Below are 17835 nucleotides of genomic sequence, written 5' to 3'. Positions count from 1 at the left end.
TTATTTTGCGTTTTTGTTTTTGCGGCTCGTTTTTGTTTTTGTGACTGTGGAACCGAGTTCAGCTATTGATTGATTGTTTGATTGATTGTGTGACTGCAGTACATTGAATATTGTTTTCATTTTATGGATCAATGGTCTCTTTAGATAGTAAAATTTATGTTAAACTGCTGTTTTAGGGGTCGCTTTTAAAAGTCTGGAATGGATTAATCCATTTTGCATTACTTTCCATGGGAAAACATGCCTTGGTTTTGGAACGTTTTAGTTTTGGAACAGACTTCCAGAACAGATTAAGTCTGAGAACCAAGGTACCACGGTAATGCAATTTTCCCCGGGCAGAAGTGCAGCCCGACTGAATTTATACAATTTGAGGGTGGCAAACTGCCAAAGCCCCTTTCCCCAAGTCTGGGGGGCGTTCACATGGGCTCACTGCCTTTTGAGGATTTAATTGGTCATGGACACCCACGGCTGGTTGATCTATTTAGCTTTGCGGTTCCAAACTTTGCACGGGAAACGAAATTAATCCATTAATTGAAAACCTGCATAGTAATTTTTAACTTTGAGTAATTGGTGCCTGCTGATGGTTTTGGCAAGATAGCGGCGAGAGAGAGAGAGAGAGAGAGAGAGAGAGAGAGAGAGAGAGAGAGAGAGGTTTGAGAAGTAGCCCATGTTGCATCCCGTTGAAAAGAGCCAGCTTTTGATCACTTGGTAGCGCCCCCCAACCCTGTGGGAGTCTTTGAATCGGAGATGGGGAGCTTCTTCTCTAACCTGGTGAGTACCTCCTTCTTCATAACCCATAGCTATTTTACTTTTTTTTTTTTAAATCCTCAAAAGTTACTCATAGAGCAAAAATCGAAACCATAAATATTGATCGATCTAGCAAAAAACAGAATTCGTGTTTTAAAAAGCCACTCAAATATGAGCATTTTGGAGTATGGTCTGACTAGCAATGTGAAATGTTTGCCCTTGGCAAGGAAGGGTGGGGCAGCAGTAATGGGGAGCAGCGCTCTGTGTGAGATAAGGTTACCAGATTTTTTTCAATGAATCCGGGGACACTTTTCAACTTCAATGGATTTTGTATGGGGACTGATTTGTAAATCCGGGACTGTCCCCAGGAAACGGGGATGTTTGGTAACCTTAGTGTAAGACCCACTTGAGGATGTGGCTGTGGGGGTCTTTGTAGCGGCAACATCTAGAACCTGACACATGAGTTGCGTCGCACTGGACCTTCATGGCCACCATGGCATCCTATGGGAACAGGGTACTGGATATGTTTTCTCCCCTTGGATGGTGTGACACCTCCTGCCCTCACTTTCTGACCCACAGCTCCCCCCCCCCAGTGTGTCCTGCCTGCCTTGGATAGTCAGGGTGGTCCTTTGCCTCAATTGGTGATGCTGCAGTTGCCGTGGTGATTTCAGGTCCTCCACTCCCCAGGCCTCTTGTCACCATTTAGGCCTCTGTTGCAGAGAGAGGACTGAGATTGCAGTCACGGGGGGGGGGGCAGTACCTGACCTGGAGCCCCCAGCTCATGTCTCCAAGTTTTGAGAAATCCTACCTGCACAAACACGGGTGGCGCTGTGGGTTAAACCACTGAGCCTAGGACTTGCCGATCAGAAGGTTGGCGGTTTGAATCCCCGCGACGGGGTGAGCTCCCGTAGTTCGGTCCCAGCTCCTGCCAACCTAGCAGTTCAAAAGAACGTCAAAGTGCAAGTAGATCAATAGGTACCACTCCAGCGGGAAGGTAAATGGCGTTTCCGTGCGCTGCTCTGGTTCGCCAGAAGCGGCTTAGTCATGCTGGCCACATGACCCGGAAGCTGTACGCCGGCTCCCTCGGCCAGTAAAGCGAGATGAGCGCTGCAACCCCAGAGTCGGTCACGACTGGACCTAATGGTCAGGGGTCCCTTTCCCTTTAAAGGTAAAGGTACCCCTGCCCGTACGGGCCAGTCTTACCAGACTCTGGGGTTGTGCGCCCATCTCACTCAAGAGGCCGAGGGCCAGCGCTGTCCGGAGACACTTCCGGGTCACGTGGCCAGCGTGACATCGCTGCTCTGGCGAGCCAGAGCCGCACACGGAAACGCCGTTTACCTTCCCGCTAGAAAGCGGTCCCTATTTATCTACTTGCACCCAGGGGTGCTTTCGAACTGCTAGGTTGGCAGGCGCTGGGACCGAGCAACAGGAGCGCACCCCACCGCGGGGATTCGAACCGCCCCTTTCGATCGGCAAGCCCTAGGCGCTGAGGCTTTTACCCACAGAGCCACCCGCGTCCCCTCCCTTTCCCTTTACCTGCACGAAATTATTTTTTTTCTCTCCGATGAGGCTGGCTGCAAGTGGTAGAAGATGGATGTGCTGCTTTTTGGGAAGGTGGGTGGCTTCTGGCTGAGGCAGAGCAAGAGGCCTGTTTTCTCCTGGCCATGGCAGTAGTCCCCCTTCATTGTCCTTCCTTTTTCAAAGGAAAATATCTGGCCAGTTCCTTTCATCCCAAATAGGGTCTGCATCTTACCATTAGAGGGCAGCAGATATCAGAAGAAAAAAATATATATAAGGAGGTTACTGGGGTCCCTTGTTAACACACCTCAGGGGTCTGAGGGAAGCCAGGTCAAGAATGATGAAACTTTTCATATCATCATAGACAGTCTGTCATTACTGGCCAGCCATTCATCATGTACTATAGAATTAATTTCCGAATCCTCTTTTTTTAAAAAAAAATTGAAAATACTCGTGGTAAATTCCAGCATTTGAACATTCAGCTTTGTTCATTTGCCAATTCTGTAGAATTTTTCTGAGAACTACTGTGTATTTTTCCCACTGTGGGGCACCAGGAGATTGCCTTCTGGATTTGCTTTGTCTTTACAGATTCAATATCGTGGATTGTTCCAGATGATCTTTGTCCTGGGCATAGGTGGCAGCTTCCCATATGGGTTTCACATTTCTGTGATCAACTACCCCTCCTTGGTAAGCCAAAAAAACCACTGTCCTGCATTCCTTAGGTTGGAACAGTCAAGGCCGCAAGAGGGGAGCCTTGGACTGAGTGAGATCATCAGCGGCATTCCTTGTTCACTGAATGGCAGCACGATGTTACGTTTTGAATTGAATTGTTGCACATCTCGATGTTATTTAGTTGAATTACTTACACGCTGCCCATCTGACTGGGTTGCCCCAGCCACTCTGGGCGGCTCCCAACAAAACATCAGAAAGACACCCTTATTGTTCGTATTGTAAGCCAAAGGAAATAGACGCACAATGAATTTTTTTGTTTGTTTGCTTGCAGTACATTAAAAAATTCATCAACGAGACCTGGCTGGAGCGGCATGGCTCCCCTCTCCCTCAAGAGACCATCCTTTTGCTGTGGTCCTTCATCGTTTCCATCTACGGCATAGGGGGGCTTTTGGGAAGTGTCTGCTGTGGGTACCTGACCACAAAATATCGGAAGTAAGTCTTTCCCTAAGGCGATGTGTGGCTTCCGTGCACATCTAAATCTATGGCATAGGATTCAAGCCCACCAGGCCAATGCCCTGGAAGTTGGTGCAGGATTGTCTAATTCAAAGAGATGCCTCTTATTCTCAGTCCTAGAAAAAGCAAAACAAGCACACATTTCCTGTTGCTGCTGTACTCAATAAACACACAAGACATAACCGGCTGTACTTTTGAATAAATAAGGTATACTGTTCACTGTAACAAATTGTAGATTTCAACGGAAGTCTCATAACTTCATATACACACACTATATGAATGCTTTATTGATTCCAAAAAGAAAACAGTCAACAGTTTTTTAAAAAACACATTGCAAAAAGATACAATAGTTTCATAATACATATATTCTTCTTCTACTACTTTGTTTCTTTATTGTTTTATTCACAATAATGTACATTCTTTACAACAGAAAACTCCAAAATAAAATAATATACAGTATAGCAAACCCCATCGTCTTTCCTTTCGCGTTTGAGCCTCTCGTTCCTCTCCTCTCTTCTCTTTTCTTTTTATTTTTTCCGTATCGGAATCTCCGAGGTAGTACTCTGGTGCTCTTTAATATGCTGTTTGTCTCTATCCTGTATTCGCCGCAAGGCTTCTGGTCACAACTTTTGTAAATCACCACACGGTGAGCCCCTTTTCTCTTTAAACGTCTTGCTTTGTAACCATGCTTGCCTAAAACTATATTTTCCAGCTACCTCCACATTTAATTTTAATAATCTAAAGCTCTCAGGTAGCTTTGTGTGGCGTCGGTTTTATAATTGAGAAACCTGGTGCCATCTTCGGCGGATCCAGAGGCATCTCACAGACAAGAGTGCATCCAGTTTGGCGCTGAGGTTCTTCTGCTCTCTTTCACACTATTAAAGTACTGGTATTTAATCAGTGCTGGAGCAGCAGAAAACCCCTTTTTCCTGCGCAGCTCTGTGCATTCAATTGGATACCTCCTTTCCCATCTTTCCCAGGGGGGTGAACAATATGCACAAGGTGCTTGCCCCCCACCTGAGAGTCACCTGTATCCCACTTCAGGTGCAAATCAGGCCATGAGGTAAGTCCAAGTCCCTTTGTTGGTGGTGGGAGCAGTTGAGCTGTTGCTCAAAGGCATGTATAGGCAACTTGGCCCTCCAGCTGTTTTGGGACTACAATTCCCATCATCCCTAGCTAACAGGACCAGTGGTCAGGGATGATGGGAATTGTAGTCTCAAATCATCTGGCAGGCCGAGTTTGCCTATGCCTGCTCTAAGGTCCCTGGGTCTTTCTCACCTTGATTCCGCCTTCCATTGCAGAAAGAAATGCCAGATGTTCACCAACTTGATCATGCTGGCGGCTGCGTCGCTCATGGGTTTCAGCAAGATGGCCGGGTCCTTTGAGATGATCCTCCTGGGGCGCTTTCTCTACGGAGTCGGCATCGGTATGAAGGAAGCGTCCTGGCACTTGCAGCAAAGTCACCACAACCTTCCTGGGGCATTTTGTTTTTGTTCCTTCATCAGTCTCGTCTTCTTTTTAAATCACAGTGGTACCTTGGTTCTCAAACTTAATCCCTTCCGGAAGTCCGTTCCAAAACCAAAGCGTTCCAAAACCAAGTTGTGCTTTCCCATAGAAAGTAACGCAAAACGGATTAATCCGTTCCAGACTTTTAAAAACAACACATAAAGCAGCAATTCAACATGGATTTTACTATCTAACGAGACCATTGATCCATAAAATGAAAGCAATAATCAATGCGCTGTACTATAAAATAAATAAGACAATATTGTAGATGATAAAAGTTAAAAAAAATAAAAATTCTTACCTGCACTGATGATAGTCATTGTTTGGTTGGGAGGCTTTTATCCATTTCCGCAGTCACACAATCAATCAATCAATCAATCAATCAGTAGCTGAACTGGGTTCCACACAGTCACAAAAACAAATTAACCAAAAAAGCCTCAAAAACAAAAACGAAAAATAAATAGGAAAAACAAAAGTGCCACACTTAATCTGTTCTGGAACTCCATTTGACTTCCAAAATGTCTGAAAACCAAAGCACAGGTTCTGATTGCTATAGGCACCCTAGAAACAATAGCCGACAGCCACATTGGACGTTCAGCTTCCAAAAAAAGTTTGAAAACCGGAACACTTACTTCCAGGTTTTCGGCATTTGAGAACCATGGCGTTTGAGAACCCAGGTACCACTGTACTATGTTGGTCTTTTAAACTGGTCTTTAAAGCATTTTTTAACAGAAATTCCAGTGGCAGGAGGGAGATGCAGGGGGCTGGTTCATTTGGAGATGCTATAAGTCAAGATGCATTGTTTGTGCAGGCAGAGAATCCTGCCCAGCCTTTCCCAACTTTTGCAGTCTCTTTAGCTTAAAGGTAAAGGGAACCCTGACCATTAGGTCCAGTCGTGACCGACTCTGGGGTTGCGGCGCTCATCTCGCATTATTGGCCGAGGGAGCCGGTGTACAGCTTCCGGGTCATGTGGCCAACATGACTAAGCCGCTTCTGGCAAACCAGAGCAGCGCACGGAAACGCCGTTTACCTTCCCGCCAGAGCAGTACCTATTTATCTACTTGCACTTTGACGTGCTTTCCAACTGCTAGGTTGGCAGGAGCAGGGGCCGAGCAACGGGAGCTCACCCCGTCGCGGGGATTCGAACCGCCTACCTTCTGATCGGCAAGCCCTAGGCTCTGTGGTTTAACCCACAGCACCACCCACGTCCCCTTTTTAGCTTAACCTGGCCCATTTGGCAGAACTCAACGAAGGGTGGTTGAGCCTGGAAACCTAGATGGATGAGCTTCAAGGCACTTGGGCTGGGCTGTGGAGCGAGGAGCAGGTTGGAGACCTGCTAAGGCATGACCCGGCTACATGCCTGTCAGATGCACCAGCTGCCAATAATAATTCATTTGAGTTGACCTTGAACCTGGAGACAGTGAAACCGGGTGGTTTTGCAGGTTTCTTCACTGTGTTTCTCTATCATGCCCCCCCCCCACTCTTTCCCAAGGGTTTTCCTTCAACATACACCCTCAATACGTGGGAGAGATTTCTCCAAAGAAGCTGCGCGGATTTACAAATGCCACCGTGGCTGTTTTCTTGACCCTCGGGAAAGTCTCAGGACAAGTGATGGGCTTGGGGTAAGTGCAGCTCCTCCTCTGTGCTGCCTGAAAGATGCTCGAGAACAGTGTGGCTGAAAGCCTTTGATTGTGTTGAATAAAAATCACATGAACTTAAATTAGAACCTTGGGTTCCAAAGCTGCATGCTTTGGGTTTGGGACTTTGAATTCTGGGCTGCTCAAAAGAATGTGTGGATCTCAGAGGAGGGACCGGGGGCCTGTGCTCCTGCTGGGGGGGGGCTGTCCTGTGATGATGACACCCCCCCGCAGTGGTGTGAGGTCAGTGGACTACAGGGACTAGGCTAGTCCTCTAAATGTTCCCCTGGCACCTCCTTCCCAAAGCCCGGGAAACTTCCGCCTGGCTTAAGGAGGGAGGAGCGATGCTCCGATTGGTCCAAGAGCTCTTCCACCATCTTCCCAAAGCTCACTTGGCTTTGGGAAAGAGGCAGGAAGGTGCCAGCATCCTTTCACAGGCCTGGCACCTCCTTCCCCAAAGCCAGGATGCTCCTAACCAGCTTAGGGAGGGGAGGCGCAATGTGCCCTCGCAAGCTGGTGCCTCTAGCTCTAACTATTCCCTTACAAAAAAAAAACACTGTACGCCATTGCCCCCTGACTTCCTCCTTCTCTTCTCTGCAGGGAAATGTTGGGCAGTGACTTCTTGTGGCCTTTGCTACTGGCTTCCAGTGGGCTCACTGCAGTGGTCCAGCTACTGACCCTCCCTTGCTTCCCCGACTCCCCATCCTACCTTCTGATCCAGAAGGGCAATGAAGAAGCCTTCATGAAAGGTAGGAGCCCTGTGCCAGCTGGACAGATCAGGCAGGCAGGCTGGCTGGCAGCAGCAGGGCTGAGACAGGCTGGCTCCAGGGTTGCCCATGACTTTGAGCAGGGCTCGCAAATGCCAGAGGTGGATTTAGAGCAGCACGACTGGTTCTGGCGCACTGGGCATTTAGTCTAGGGGGCGCTGCAGGGCACTGCAATTGCAACATAGTGAATCGAGCAGAACAGAAGGCAAGAGACTGAACGATGAGGGTGGAGACGCTCCTTCAGGTCTACTGGGCCGAGGCCATTTAAGGCTTTAAAGGTCAGCACCAACACTATTAATTGTGCTCGGAAACGTACTGGGAGCCAATGTAGGTCATTCAGGACAGTGTTATATGGTCTCGGCGGCCACTCCCAGTCACCAGTCTAGCTGGATTTGTTGTAGTTTCCGTGTCAGCTCCAAAGTAGCCCAACGTAGAGCGCATTGCAGTAGTACAAGTGGGAGATAACTAAAGCATGCACCACTCTGGTGAGACGGTCTGTGGGCAGGTAGGGTCTCAGCCTGCGTAGCAGATGGAGCTAGTAGACAGCCGCCCTGGTAGCCATGGATTGATCTGCCCCTTGAGCTGATCCAAGGGTCACTTTGGGTAGAGCCAGGCCTATTCTTCCTTCTTTCCTTCTGTACCGCAGCCATCAAGCAGCTCTGGGGCGAAGGTGACCACCAAGTGGAGATTGAGGACCTCAAGAAAGAGAAGTCCGCCGTGGCCACCACCAAGAGCCTGCGCGTCCTGGAGCTGATGAAGGCCCGCTCCTTCCGCTGGCAGCTCTACGTGATGATCACAGTCATGACCACCTTGCAGCTCTGCGGCATCAACGCAGTTGAGTCTTTGCTTCCTGGGGGACGCGGAGGCTTCCAGGGGAGTCACACAGCCTTTTGGATCAAGCAGACTTTACAACAGGGAACAGCTATGGTGGCTCTTCTCCAGGTGCTGCTGGACTCCAACTCCCATCAGCCTCTGCACCCAGCAGGACAAGGATGATGGGACTTGTAGTCCAGGGACATCTGGAGGACCACAGGCACCAGCAAAGGAGAGTCTACTTGCTCCCTGGTGGGGAGCAGAAGGCTTGCTGTGACCCAACCCAGCCATGGCCAGTCTGTGGCTGGATCTACACTCACCTGTAAAATGTAATTAGAAAAATATTAGAAATACTGTTCTGAAATGGCAGTTTCTTTTCCAAAAGATCCACCTGGTTTAAGATAGTTAGTAGCTCTGCAGTACCCTCTGCTGTCACATTTTCATAACGCATGACTAATATGACCCTTAAGGGACGCAGGTGGCGCTGTGGGTTAAACCACAGAGCCTAAGACTTGCCGACCAGAAGGTTGGTGGTTTGAATCCCCACGATGGGGTGAGCTCCCATTGCTCGGTCCCTGCTCCTGCCAACCTAGCAGTTCGAAAGCACGTCAAAGTGCAAGTAGATAAATAGGTACCACTCCGGCGGGAAGGTAAACGGCGTTTCCGTGCGCTGCTCTGGTTCGCCAGAAGCGGCTTAGTCATGCTGGCCACATGACCCGGAAGCTGTACGCTGGCTCCCTCAGCCAATAAAGTGAGCTGAGTGCCGCAACCCCAGAGTCGGCCACGACTGGATCTAATGGTCAGGGATCCCTTTACCTTTAATATGACCCTTACATTTTGAAGTGTTTTCTTAACCCTTTCCTAACGTTATAAACCATGAGTGTCGATCCGCCCTGTGTCTGCAGGCTCAGCAGGCAGGTCAGCTCACGCAGGGTGGGCCCAATATATTTTGCCACCCGAGACAGAGCAAAAGATGCCCCTGTCCCCCTCCAACATACACACGCACCAGTCCAGGCGCAGAGAACAGAAGGCCAGCCAAGTGATTTGAGGGGCCTTGATCCCATCCGCCTCCTGCTTTGAGTCATTTGCACACGAGCAGCAGTGGTCATGCATTATCTGCATCCTTCTGGCTGGAGACCTTTCTTCCTGGAGGCTTCCTTGATAGCTCAGTCAGTAGAGCGCGAGACTCTTAATCTCAGGGTCCTGGGTTCGAGACCCACGTTGGGCAAAAGATTCCTGCATTGGCAGGAGGCTGGACTAGATGACTCTCCAGTTCTAGGAGTCTGATTCTATAAGTGGAGACAGATCTGGGGCGGATGTGAGTGCCCAGGAGCTGTTGCCTGAAAACAACAACAACAACAACAACAACAACAACAACAAGGCCATATCCAAAGCCCCACGCCAGTTCTCTGGAGGGAGGGGTATGTGGTCCCTGTATTGCAGGGGGTTGGACTAAACTGTCAGGTGTGGTTACTTGAGAGCAAACAGCCAAGACTCCGACCTGTCTTTTCCAGGCTTTATTCTTAGTGCAAACTATTTACAGTGAAGAGCGTCGCAAGTTCATGCCTGGCTCAGTCGCTAGCAGAATCTGGGAGTGGTCAGTTCTTATACCTTCCCCAGCATAACAGTCGCGTGACCCCCAACCTTCTCCTCCCCTCCCTGCGCTGAAACCTACTGCGCAGAATGGGCGCTGGCAAAGGGGTACTTCCCTCCTCTCCAGTTTGCTCAGGCTCGGTGTTGAGGCTCTCCCTAGCATCCCCTGGTCCCACCACCTCCTCCCCACTGGAGGTGGGGCTTTCCTCATCGCCAGAGGAGGAACTGCTTCGCAAGATTTTCGGAGGTTCCCTATAACACAACTGCCCTTCCACCTCTCACCTCTGAGCTGATGGCAGTTCCCTGACATGAACCTTGGGTTCCCTCCCAACTCTGCAGTTTCTATGATTCTGTGGTAGGCAGGGAGGTGTCCCTGCTGTGTGTACTGCAGAGAACCTGCCTTCTAACAGAAGGGAACAGGGACAGGCAGGGAGCCTCTGCACACATGGAGCTCTGCAGGCAAAAACGTCTCCTGCAAACTAGCCCCACGTCTCCTCAGCTCCCTCCTGCCTTTTTCAGATCTATTTCTACTCCTTTGAAGTCTTCCGCACAGCCAGGTTTGAAGAGGAGCTCGTTCCGTACATCGCTTTGGGCGTGGGGATGTGTGAGTGCCTCTCGTCCATCCTGTGCGTAAGTTCAAGGGGGGCGGCACAGTTGGTGCTCCCAAAATGGGGAGAGCCCCTCATGTATTTCCCCAGCCCCTGTCCCCCTGGCAGGATGTCTGAGGTTCCCCTCCTTTTGCTGCCTTCCAGAGTTCCCTCATTGAGCGCTTTGGACGGAAGCTTCTGCTCTGGGGGGGCTACGCTGCGATGGTCCTGGTCCTGGCTTTGCTCACCCTGACCCTCTCGCTCCAGGTAAGGCGGTTGGGGGTCCTCTAAGATGTGGGGCAGCAGTGGAGTGAAAGGGAAGAGGGCTGTTGGGTTAGATTACTGCCATGCTGAAATATACTCGGAGTCCTGGAGTGATTTCATGTTCTTTATTGCAGCTTGTAAAACAGTGATTGACTTGCCCCCCAAACCTCAGGCTTTTATATACATTATTTACACAATGAGTCTCGTCTGATTGGCTGATTCTGCTTCCCTCCTGGAGCCTGATTGGTCTTTTCCTGCAGGCCAATCAGTTGTTGCATTCTAGGATCCTACCAGCCTAATAGGCTGATTAACTTCCTCCCGTAGCCTGATTGGTCTTCTCCTGCAAGCCAATCAGTTGTTGCATTCTAGGATCCTACTTGCCTATTGTTCTAGGATCCAAGCTTAGTACATAACACATGTGTTATACATAGGGCTGCCTCTGTAGACGGTTTGGAAACTTCAGCGGGTGCAGAATTCAGCAGCCATGTTGCTCACTGGAGTAAGACAGTTTGAGCATATTACATCAATCCTGGTACAACTGCACTGGCTACCATTTAGTTTCCAGGCCCAATTCAAAGTGCTGGTTTTGACATATAAAGCCTTAAATGGTTCAAGACCGCAATACCTCAAGGACCGCCTCTTTCCTTATGAACCTACCCGGACCCTGAGATCATCTTCTGAGGCCCTCCTTCGTGTGCCTCCTCCTTGAGAGGTCCGGAAGGTGCCAACACGAGAATAGGGCCTTTTCTGCAGTGGCTCCCCGCCTGTGGAATACTCTCCCCAGGGAAGTTCGCCTGGCGCCTTCATTGTACACCTTTAGGCGCCAGGCAAAAACGTTTCTTTTAAACCAGGCTTTTGGTTGATCTTATTGACATCCTATGCCCTTTTAAAATGTGTTTTTTTTGTGGGGGGATATTGGGTTGTTTTTATTTTTTTATTATGTGTTTTGTGGTTTTATATCTTGATTTTATTCTGTGAACCACCTAGAGAGCCCCCGGGTATAGGTATATAATAAATAATAATAATAATAATAATAATAATAATAATAATAATAATGGACACAGCTCAGAAGCCTCCTTAAGACGTCTCTCTCTGCCCCTGGCCCTCAAGGGACTGGCACCCCCAGGAGCCCACTTGGGCACCCCCAATTCTCCTCTGCTTGCCTTTGCAACAGGAAGCATTGGATCCTTCCACTCCCGCTTAGAGGACCCTTTTCTTCTCTTCCCAGCACCGTTTCTTCTGGATGCACCACTTCAGTGTGGTCCTCATCTTCCTCTTTGTGCTCTTCTATGGGATTGGGCCTTGTGAGTACCTCCGGGGGCGAGGGTGGGGGAAAGGTCCCTGGCAGCCCCATCCAGGAAGGGACGCAAGCAGCCTGTTAGGAGGGCGATGGATGGAGCCTGGGGGAGCCTGGCAGGCAAGGAGGGAAGGGAGCAAGGCTCGCAAATGCATGGTCCACACGCATGGCCTTGCCACTTCTGTACTGCGGTGTGCACTGGATGTTTGTGGGACAGCGGGTGGGGCTGTGGTCTAAACCACTGAGCCTCTTGGGCTTGCTGATAGGAAGGTTGGCGGTTCGAATCCCCGCAACTGAGTGAGCTCCCATTGCTCTGTCCCAGCTCCTGCCAACCTAGCAGTTTGAAAGCACACCAGTGCAAGTAGATAAATAGGTATCGCTGCGGCGGGAAGGTAAACCGCGTTTCCGTGTGCTCTGCTTTCTATCACAGTGCTCCATTGCACCAGAAGTGGTTTAGTCCTGCTGGCCACATGACCCGGAAAGCTGTCTGTGGACAAACGCCGGCTCTCTTGGCCTGTAAGCGGAGATGAGCGCTGCACCCCATAGTCGCCTTTGACTGGACTTACCTTTTTTTTTTTTTTACTGGGGTGTGTCCAACCAGGCCCAGATCCATATGCAGGTGTGGGAGCGTCCAGCTCCTACTGGGCCAAATCCTTCCAACTCAGCACCTGCTGTTGAGAGGTTGGGGTGAGGCATGTCCAGGCATCTGGTCAGGTCTCTGCCAATCCTGACACCTGTGGGTGCTGAGTGGGTGGTCCAGAGGCGGTTGGTGGCACCCAGCCCATACTGGCCTTTGGCAAAGCAGCCACCCACCCACCCCCAGAGGGCCTGGTCGGGGTGGATGAGGTTGCAGGCACAGCGAGATCTCCAAGCGGACATCTCAGTTGGTACAGCATGAGGTTCTTAATCTCAGGGTCTTGGGTTAGAGCACCACGTTGGGGAAAAGATTCATGTACTGCAAAGGGTTGCACTAGAATAATAATAATAATAATAATAATAATAATAATAATAATAATAATAACAACAACAACAACAACAACAACAACAACAACAATAATTTTATTTATACCCCGCCCTCCCCAGCCGAGACCGGGCTCAGGGTGGCTAACAACCAATAATAAAAACAAGTTGATTAAAATATAATTTAAAAGATTAAGATACAACATTAAAACAATTAGGGAGCAATCTCTTCATAAGAGGAGAAAGGAAAAAGAAAGAGGGGGAGGGAATCAAACTGATTCTAAGCCAAAGGCCAGGTGGAACAACTCTGTTTTACAGGCCCTGCGGAAAGAGATCAGATCCCGCAGGGCCCTGGTCTCAAGAGACAGAGTATCAGATTAGTTCTGATTCTACAGTGGTACCTCGGGTTAAGTACTTAATTCGTTCTGGAGGTCCGTTCTTAACCTGAAACTGTTCTTAACCTGAAACACCACTTTAGCTAATGGGGCCTCCTGCTGCTGCCGCGCCGCAGGAGCACGATTTCTGTTCTCATCCTGAAGCAAAGTTCTTAACCTGAGGTACTATTTCTGGGTTAGCGGAGTCTGTAACCTGAAGCGTATGTAACCTGAGGTACCACTGTATTATTCTTCTCCCCGCATAATGTCTGAAGCAGACCAGCTGCAAAGAATTGGGCCCGCTGCACCTTCGTTTGTTTTTTTAGCTTTTCTCTGCCTTTCCCAGCTGGAGCCACCATTGCCGTGATGGTTGAGATCTTCAACCAGACCTTCCGCCCGTCGGCCTTTGTGATCGTGGGGTTCATCAACTGGATGGGTCTCTTCCTGCTCGGGATGATCTTTCCGTTCATTGTGGTGAGGCAGCCCACGGGCCACAGGCAACCCGCCAAGTCCCACACAATCAACCCCGCAGCGGGACATCGGGCACATAAGGCCATGATGAGGGCATGGATGATTTTGCGCACAATTGCTTGAAAGTGAAAAATGGGGTGTTTACTTCCCCAAAAAATTACAGGTGTCCTGTATGGGCCGGAGAACCTACTTGGTGGACGAGATCCTGCTCTGTATGAATCTCTGCACTGGCCAAGTGTTTGCAAGGAGGGTTTTGAGAATGCAACGTGAGCTTTCTTAACCTTTCCCTTCCTTTCTCTTTCCAGGAATATCTCGGCCCCTTCTGCTTCCTGCTCTTCATGGGCATCCTTACAGCCTCGGGCGTTTTCATCTTCTTGTTCCTCCCGGAAACAAAAGGGAAATCTATCATGGAAATTACAGCAGAGTTTAATAAGCTGAATTATGGAAAGAAACAAGTTTTTCCTGCTGAAAATAAAGTTCCTCAGGAAACCATCTTCTGCACCAGGCTCTAACACCCCATTTGCAGAATCTCCAGCTCTGGAGCAGGGGAGAGAGGAGGGTGAAGAGTCACTAGCTCTGCCCCATGCAAAGAAAACAACAGCCTGCCCGTGGCTTTCAGCCAAGATGGGACATTTCACCAGTTTACATCCTGTTTCCAGTTTACATCCTGTTTCCCATGAGAGACAGGTTATCTATGGTTTGTTTACTCCCAACAAATTGCAATCTGAAGCCATGGTTTGTTGTTGGCTTATGAACCTTGGTTTGGTGTTATGTCTAACGTGTCTTTAACCATGGTTTGCTTGAACCCTTGACAAAAAAACCCTCACCAAACCAAAAAGGCAAAAGCAACTGAAAAACAAGTGAAATATTGGAGAAGGAGGCCACAACTTGTTTAATTTTCTGTGGGATGACTTGTTAACCCATGGTTTGTTAAACAAACCACGGTTTAGTGTAGTGGGGAGGAAACTGTAGCTGTAGTCATTCCTGCTCGTAGGACATGCTGGCTGGGATCTGGAGTCCAACCATGGCTGGAGAGCCATAGATTCCTCAGTCCTTGCACTCTCTGCGGAGGAGGCCTATCTCATTCAGTGTCATTTGGCACCCCCACAGTTGTGGCTATATTCGATTCTGGGTTTTGTAATGTTTACTTCTGCTGTATGTTGCTTTGAATGCAGAAGGTGTATAAGAGTGAGGTATAAATGAAATAAACAATGATTATTTCTGCAAAGGCTTCTTAGAACTCTCTGTAGCGCCATCATGCTATTGCTCACCATACGTTGCGACTTAGCTGTTCAGTGGTGATGACTCCAAGCTCCGCTTTCAGCTGGACTCAGAGGGAAAATGGCCGATCCAAGCGGGGCCTTCAGTGTGTTGGCACCAAATTTAAGAGGTGCTGAATGCAAGCATTGCATGCCCAGGAACAAATGGAGGGGAATTAAGTCTCCTAAGTGTCCCTTCACAGTTGTGTCTTTCCTGCCTCCACCAGGCAGAGGCCCTTCTTGGTAGTGGCACCCACCCTGTGGAATGCCCTCCCACCAGATGTCAAGGAGATGAGTCATTATATATCTTTTAGGAGGCATCTGAAGGCAGATTTAATGTTTTACTATGTCTTTATATGTGCTGGAAGCCACCCAGAGTGGCTGGGGCAACCCAGTCAGATGGGCTGGGTACAAATAAATTATTATTATTATTATTATTATTATTATTATTATTATTATTATTATTATCCAAATCAGGCATGCATGGCTCCCTATGCCTATCTGACATTCCTGCATAAGAGTCCCTGGTAACACCTGAGATCGGTCAGAAAAACCTTGGCAATAAGGTTGTTCCCAGTAAAAGGTAAAGGTAAAGGACCCCATGACGGTTAAGTCCTGTTAAAGGTGTCTATGGGGTTGTGGCACCCATCTCGCTTTCAGGCCGAGGGAGATGGCGTTTGTTCACAGCTTTCCAGGTCATGTGGCCAGCAGGACTAAACCACTTTTGGTGCAACTGAACACTGGGACAGAAACCAGAGCGCACAGAAATGTTGTTTAACTTCCCACCGCAGCGGTACCTATTTATCTACTTGCACTGGTGTGCTTTCGAACTGCTAGGTTGGCAGGAGCTAAGACAGAGCAATGGGAGCTCACTCCATCTAGGGAATTTAAACCACCAACCTTCTGATCAGCAAGCCCAAGAGGCTCAGTGGTTTAGACCATAGTGCCACCCGCATCCCTCTTGTTCCCAGCAAGGAAGCTCACGGAACCTAACCATCAGCCGCTCAATGACCACCCCAGACACACACCCAGCAGGGTCACCCTCCTGTATATTTAGGCTCTTTATGCAGCTGGAAACTGATGCCAGGTTTAGTCCTGTACAATGTAGGTGGGGCATCTGGAAAGGCGATAACCAGAGGTGGGTGGAAATCCAGTTGGAGATAAACTCAATCTCTCACTATCGCTCCCTCGTAAAAAGTAAACAGCACCATTGACCACACCTTTCTTGCTCACTCCCATAGAATCTCATTCTCTGTAGGTATACGGACTAATTATACACCCCCAGTGTTTCTCTCTTCCTCCAAAGGATCTGATCTCTCACTTCACAAAGCCAGTCAGATATTTTACATGACATAAGAGCTGATGGCTGAGTTATTTTTTCCTTTTCCCTCCCCATCCATTTCTCCTTTTACATTAGTCTATTTATTTATTTACATACTAAATAGCTATAGAATCTCTCTCCCTGTCTGAACAACGCCTTTTCCTTCAAAGTGCAGGCTGGGGTCTTGCAGTTCCAGGAACATCTAATCTTCAGAAGACCTCTGGGGAGGTTGAAAGCTTGCTCAATTATTTGTGCGCTTTTAATTGACAAAGGTACCTCCTACAGTTTATTTTTTGATTCCCCCCACCCCTCCCAATGGGCCCAGCATAGCAACCTGCAATTTGGGTCTCCTTTTGAATCATACCCATTTGACTGCAAGTTGTTGCTTTATTTGTCAGCTGGTCATATTTCTCATCTGAAGTCGAATTCCATCAGGATGCAACAGAGAGAACAGAGTGTGTGTATTGGGTGGCAGTTTCTTCACCCAGACAACACTGCCTGGTGGATTTAGTGCTTGTTGGTTTTGACATCAGACTCTCCTTTGGGTTTTGCTTTCTCATGCAGAAAATCAGGATTACCCTGTGCCATTATTATTTTTAAACCAGAATGCGGAGTGTCGCCTTCTATCTGCCTCATCCAAAAGCAGAAGCCAGTGAGATACATAAAAATATGCCTGGAATCCCCCTCCCTCCTCCAAACCTCTGGGGCCTTCTTCATAAGCGAGAACAGGAGACCGTGTACCAAACAGGATGGGTGCTGCTGCTTCCTTGGCTACTGTTTTTGTGGCACAGTACGTGCATGGGGTAGGGGATGCGGGTGGCGCTGTGGGTTAAAGCACAGAGCCTAGGGCTTGCCGATCGGAAGGCTCCCATTGCTCGGTCCCAGCTCCTGCCAACCTAGCAGTTCGAAAGCACAAAGTGCAAGTAGATAAATAGGTACCTCTGCAGCGGGAAGGTAAATGGCGTTTCCATGCGCTGCTCTGGTTCACCAGAAGCAGCTTAGTCATGCTGGCCACATGACCCGGAAAAACTGTCTGTGGACAAACACCGGCTCCCTCGGCCAGTAAAGCGATATGAGCGCCGCAACCCAGTAATCAGCGACTGGATCTAATGGTCAGGGGTCCCTTTACCTTTACCTGCATGGAGTGGGCTGATTTTCCACTATTCTGATGAAGCACCACATTCCTTCAGGGATTTTTGGCATCTTGTATTCCTGTTATTAGGGGACTACATTGCAGGGGGCTGGACTTATATGACCCTTGGGATCCCAATTCTCTGACTCCATGATCCAGCATTTTCATAAGGAGAAAGGAAACGTGTTTCAGCTTAAAGTCGGTCTCCTATACTACAAGAAAGTCTGGCAAAACTGATGCCCATTTCCAGGTTTCTGTTTAGAATACCCTATGATTTGCCAATTAGAGTCGTTCTCTTTCTTTTTTAACCCTATCCTTCATCCTTGTGGATTTCAGTGCGGTTAATGATTCTCGCCCCCTCCCCGGTCACCAAAATGGCAACATTTGTGCACCAGAGGGAAGAAGAA

The 17835-nt window shown here is 48.8% G+C and overlaps 1 protein-coding gene across 1 annotated transcript in view; it reads left to right on the top strand.

Moving 5' to 3' along the window:
• LOC128404289 (uncharacterized) overlaps positions 1–14623 on the top strand; it is a 52067-nt gene extending 37444 nt beyond the window's left edge. Inside the window, exons 23-33 of the mRNA XM_053369780.1 lie at positions 2770–2949; positions 3266–3426; positions 4749–4873; positions 6446–6575; positions 7191–7339; positions 8004–8191; positions 10283–10393; positions 10516–10617; positions 11843–11918; positions 13592–13719; positions 14022–14623. Of these exons, the coding sequence (XP_053225755.1) occupies positions 2770–2949; positions 3266–3426; positions 4749–4873; positions 6446–6575; positions 7191–7339; positions 8004–8191; positions 10283–10393; positions 10516–10617; positions 11843–11918; positions 13592–13719; positions 14022–14228 (1557 nt within the window). The 3' untranslated portion in view covers positions 14229–14623. The remainder of the gene's footprint in view (positions 1–2769; positions 2950–3265; positions 3427–4748; positions 4874–6445; positions 6576–7190; positions 7340–8003; positions 8192–10282; positions 10394–10515; positions 10618–11842; positions 11919–13591; positions 13720–14021) is intronic.
• Positions 14624–17835: the final 3212 nt, after the last annotated feature.

Source organism: Podarcis raffonei, chromosome 16, assembly GCF_027172205.1.
Source record: "Podarcis raffonei isolate rPodRaf1 chromosome 16, rPodRaf1.pri, whole genome shotgun sequence".
Classification (NCBI taxonomy): Eukaryota; Metazoa; Chordata; class Lepidosauria; order Squamata; family Lacertidae; genus Podarcis; species Podarcis raffonei.
This window is presented reverse-complemented; position numbering and strand designations above follow the sequence as displayed.